The 4,881-nt window shown below is 38.2% G+C and overlaps 1 protein-coding gene across 1 annotated transcript; it reads right to left on the minus strand.

Moving 5' to 3' along the window:
* Positions 1 to 3,540: 3,540 nt before the first annotated feature.
* On the minus strand, positions 3,541 to 4,320 carry LOC110919223. The gene has a single exon (XM_022163500.1). It carries the CDS (start codon positions 4,318 to 4,320, stop codon positions 3,541 to 3,543), a length of 780 nt encoding a protein of 259 aa, XP_022019192.1.
* Positions 4,321 to 4,881: the final 561 nt, after the last annotated feature.

The following is a 4,881-nucleotide window of genomic DNA, read 5'->3' on the forward strand; positions in this document are numbered from 1 at the left end:
AGTATAATAAATGTTTGGCAATAATGTTACTGTCTCTTCATTTTACTGTTTAGCAATTTCTGTTTCGTTCAATTTTCATCGGTGAATTTAGTGTTGATTTTTCAGTAATACTTTCTTTGGCGTTTTTCGCGTTTTATAGCAACATCGTGTTTTGCTATCTTCCATTCTCTCAGTTTTCACACTATCAGTCGTTTTGGTATTTTTGGTGTTTTATTAAAAATTTTTTAGTAAAGAATTAGATAATAAAATCAGAGAATTAGATAACAAATAACAGAAGCTGAAAAATAAAATAAAAATTATAATCTAATTTCTCTTCCAATCTTCACTGTCATCAGCCTCTTCTACTTTAACCTGTTTTGGCGTTTTGAACCTGTTTTGAATAACTTATGTAGATTCTTTTTTTCCTTCATAACGCCCGTCTTCATTAAGAGGTAAAAGTCTTTTTTTCTTCGTTTTTCATGATAATTTGTCCATTTCATTCAGCAAAAGCTTATAGATATACCCACCTCAGAGTAGAATCAATTCAGTGAGACTTCATTCTGAACAATACTCAATAAAGAAGAAATGACGTTCCGCATCTGTGGCTTTTTTAAGTATCTTTTTTGGCGTTTTAACGTGAATGGTTTGTTGAAAAGATGGCGTTTATTTTTTTGGTGGTGTGATCAGTTGATTGTGCAGAGTCGTCTCTCTTATAAGATGTTTTTGGCGCGTAGTTTAAGCAGGATTTTTTATTTATAATAAATGATATTAATAAAGTAGTTGTCTTTTTAGTTACTCTGTGTATTTTTTACTGATTTTTTGTTTAGGTTTTTTATGAGTTTTTATGATCTTAGACATTCCATCTTCCAAGTTTTGGCGTTTTTTGATGGTTTTAAGTAGTTTTTGGCGTTTTATTTCATTATGGCGTTTCACAATAATTATGACTTTTGGTGTTTTATTAATATAATGTTATTTTTTTATTATAAGTTGAAAAATACATAACAAACAACAGAAAAAGAAAATTAAAAAAATAAAAATAGAAACAATTCATCTTTCAAATCTTCACTGTCGTCAGTCTCTTTCTTCTTTGAAACATGTTCACTGGCGGTTTGGCTTTGTCATTCTTGTGTTTTTTTGGCAGTTTGGAAAGACAATATGACATGAGTTTTTTGTTTGAATATGTATCTTCAAACCACTCATCAGTATCATTCGTCTAATTCATGCCATTATAATATTCATCAATAACAAAACACAAAAACTGACATAAGTCTGACCCCAATATCTTTTTCTTGAAGTTTTGTCCATCTCATTCAGCAAAATGTTATTTGAGTCGCAGCACCTCATGAAAGAATGCATTTTCCGAAAATTCGCGTAGAACAATATTTCATATACAAGAAACGATTTTTGGCATTTTTGGCGTTTTCTGAGGAAATAGTGTATCTGAAAGAAAAGTCCATTTTTTGGAAATTTTTGATATTTGAGAGATTTGGCGTTTTCTAAGATGATTGGTATATAGTAAAATATGGTGTTTTTTGAGTAGGTGTTTTGCATTTTTTGGCGTTGTAAGATGAATGTTATATAGTAGAAATATGGCGTTTTCAGGTTGGGGGGAGGTGTGTTCTTGTGTATGAGAATGTTTTGTTTATATAGGGATGTGTTTTGGCCAGTAATGGCGTTTTATTCATTAGTTGGCGTTTTGGTATAGAAGGATAAAGACCTTTTTACCCTTAATGAAGCGCGTCGACTCAATAGAATTCGTGTTATTTACGAAAACGCCACCACGCCAATCTAGTACATAGATTGTTTTGATCGGACGATCGATAAGCGTTCTCACACTTTTCATCGTTTTCTCTAAATCCTGGCCCTATATATATTACACCACACATTACATATCTAAGATTGAATTTTTCAGGTGTTACAGAAATTTTTAGAATTTTAAAAATAGTTCTACATGAAACTGTAAAGAAACATAATTCCTTGATCTTCCAAAAGAGATTACAGAGAGTATAAATAGCTATACAATGGGGCCAATTACGGAGCTATCTACGGAAACAACAATCTTTTAAAACTAAAACAATATACAAAGATATTTACAAAAGTCAAGCCAATAATATTGTGCCAATATTATCGGCTAACATGCCCCCGCAGTTTGAGCCGTAGTAGACCGGAGACATAAACTGGATCGAAACCGCTGAAATAGATGTTTGGGAAGGCCTTTGGTAAATATGTCGGCATACTGATAATCGGCCGGGACGTGTAGGACTTTGACATTGCCAAGGCGAACCTTCTCTCGAACAAAGTGGATATCCAGTTCAATATGTTTCGTACGCTGGTGTTGAACCGGATTTTCAGCAAGGTATACGGCCGAGATATTATCACAATAAACGAGTGTAGCTTGGGTAACCGGTACATGAAGCTCAAGTAGTAAATTACGAACCCAACTTACCTCGGCCACTGTATTTGCAACACCCCTGTATTCAGCCTCTGCACTAGATTTGGAAATAGTGGGCTGTCTTTTTGAGGACCACGAGATCAAGTTTTCACCCATGTAAACACAATAACCTGATGTGGAGCAACGGGAGTCGGGACACCCGGCCCAATCCGCATCCGAGTAAGCCAATAATTTGGTGGACCGTGAGGGAGTGATATGCAATCCCTGAGAGTGTACCTTTAATATACCGGAGGATGCGTTTGAGGAACTGAAAGTGCGGCTCCCGGGGTGCATGCATGAAAAGGCATACCTGCTCGACAGCATATGAAATATCAGGGCGAGTAATGGTGAGATATTGAAGAGCCCCGGCTAGACTCCGATACAGAGCTCCATCAGAAAACTCGGTGCCAGAAGTGGCACTCAATTTGGAGCCAACCTCAACAGGAGTGCTAACTGGTTTACAATTTGACATGTTTGCCCGTGATAAAATATATGTTGCATATGTGGACTGGGAAAGAAACAAACCACCAGACCGTCGCTGAACCGAAATATCAAGGAAATGATGTAACGAACATCTGTCATCTTGAATTCTGCAGTTAAAGAGGTGATAACCTGCTGTAATAGGGTGTTGCTAGATGCCGTGAGGATTATATCGTCAACATATAATAGTAGATATGCAATCTGGTCACCTTTTTTATAAATAAACAGGGAAGTGTCACACACACTACTCTTGAAACCGCACTTAAGAAGATAACCTGCAAACCGTTTGGTACCAAGCCCGAGGGGCTTTTTTAAGACCATAAAGCGACCTGTTAAGTTTACATACAAATTTCGGGTGGGAAGTAGATGTAAACCCTGGCGGTTGGAACATGTACACCGTTTCCTTCAAGTGGCCGTGTAAGAAGGCATTTTTAACATCGAGCTGATTGATGGACCAGCCTTTTGAGACGGCTAAGCTAAGGACAGTCCGAATGGTGGTGGGTTTAACCACTGGGCTAAATGTCTCGTCACAATCGATGCCCACAGTTTGACTCTTACCGTTTACCACGAGTCTAGCTTTGTGTCGCTCGAGAGATCCATCAGCATTAAACTTATGCTTGAATAGCTATACAATGGTGCCAATTACGGAGCTATCTACGGAAACAACAATCTTCTAAAACTAAAACAATATACCGATTGGAACGGGTAGAGTAGTTGTTGGTGGGCTGTTCACGGCTGGGATTATTAGGGGATGGGTTAGTGATGGCAACAGCAATGACCGGGGTGTTGTTGAGGGCGTCTCTAGCGGCAAGACGGCGGGCTTCGGATTGTAGTTGGTCCACCGCGTCCTCCCAGGAAGGGAGAGAGTTGTTGAGGATGGTGCCAATAGTGTCATATTCCCGTGGTAAGCCGCTGACAAGATAGAGAACCCGTTGGTTGTCGGTCACAGGTATGTCCACGGCGACAAGTTGGTCACACAATTCACGGATCCGTTGGCAGTATGCTTCAAGAGATGGCAAGGATGCAAGTTTGAGATTAGTGAGTTCTTGTTGAAGAGCTTGGGCACAAGAACCTTTATTGTTGACGAAGAGGCGCTTGACCCGCTGCCAGGCCTCGTAGGCGGTGGACTTATCGGTCAAGACACGAACAAGGAGATCATCGGAAAGAGTGTCGTAGATCCACTGGAGCACAATCGCGTCGATTTTCTTCCAAGAAGTAAATTCTGGAGATTTTTCGTCGGGTGACGGCGTGCCGTCAATGTGACAAACAACCTCGTATCCTGTGGCGTGCAGCATAAACAGTTTTACCCATGACGAGTAAGAAACCTTTTCGCCGTCAAGGACTTTATTCTGGATGTTCGTAACGGTGTAAACGGGGTGAAGGGTGGGTGTTTTGTTTTCGGGTGGAGAAGAGGAGTCTTTGTCACCCATTGGTTAACAAAGAACAGTGAAGATAATGGAGGAAGGGTTGGCTGGGAAAGGAGGATGGTGAAGGAGGTGATCGAAATCAACCTCTAGGAATGATACCATGTAAAGAAACGTAATTCCTTGATCTTCCAAAAGAGATTATAGAGAGTATAAATAGCTATACAATAGCGTTAATTACGGAGCTATCTACGGAAACAACAATCTTCTAAAACTAAAACAATATACAAAGATATTTACAAAAGTCAATGCCAATATTATCAGCTAACAGAAACAAATTCAATTTGTTTAAATTTTGGATAAGTTTGGTTATCTAATCGGTAGATCTAAGTGGTGATTTGTCGAATGCATATTACAATATATGTTATTAAGCATAAAAGTTATATGCTCAATTATTCAAAAGGCAAAATTTTAAAAAGTATTTGCATGCATTTTAGTTAACATAAGTAACTCCTTCACATGTAAACTTGGTTGTGTCAAAATTTACATATTTCTACCAACACCGATCACTTTTCATTTATAATTTTTTTTAGCATAGAAGTTATATGCTCCATTATTCAAAAGGAA

Source organism: Helianthus annuus, chromosome 16 (genome assembly GCF_002127325.2).
Source record: "Helianthus annuus cultivar XRQ/B chromosome 16, HanXRQr2.0-SUNRISE, whole genome shotgun sequence".
Classification (NCBI taxonomy): domain Eukaryota; kingdom Viridiplantae; phylum Streptophyta; class Magnoliopsida; order Asterales; family Asteraceae; genus Helianthus; species Helianthus annuus.

Excerpts from the sequence above, each read along its gene's own strand:
- LOC110919223 (XM_022163500.1), bottom strand. The coding sequence starts at position 4,320 with ATGGGTGACAAAGACTCCTCTTCTCCACCCGAAAACAAAACACCCACC.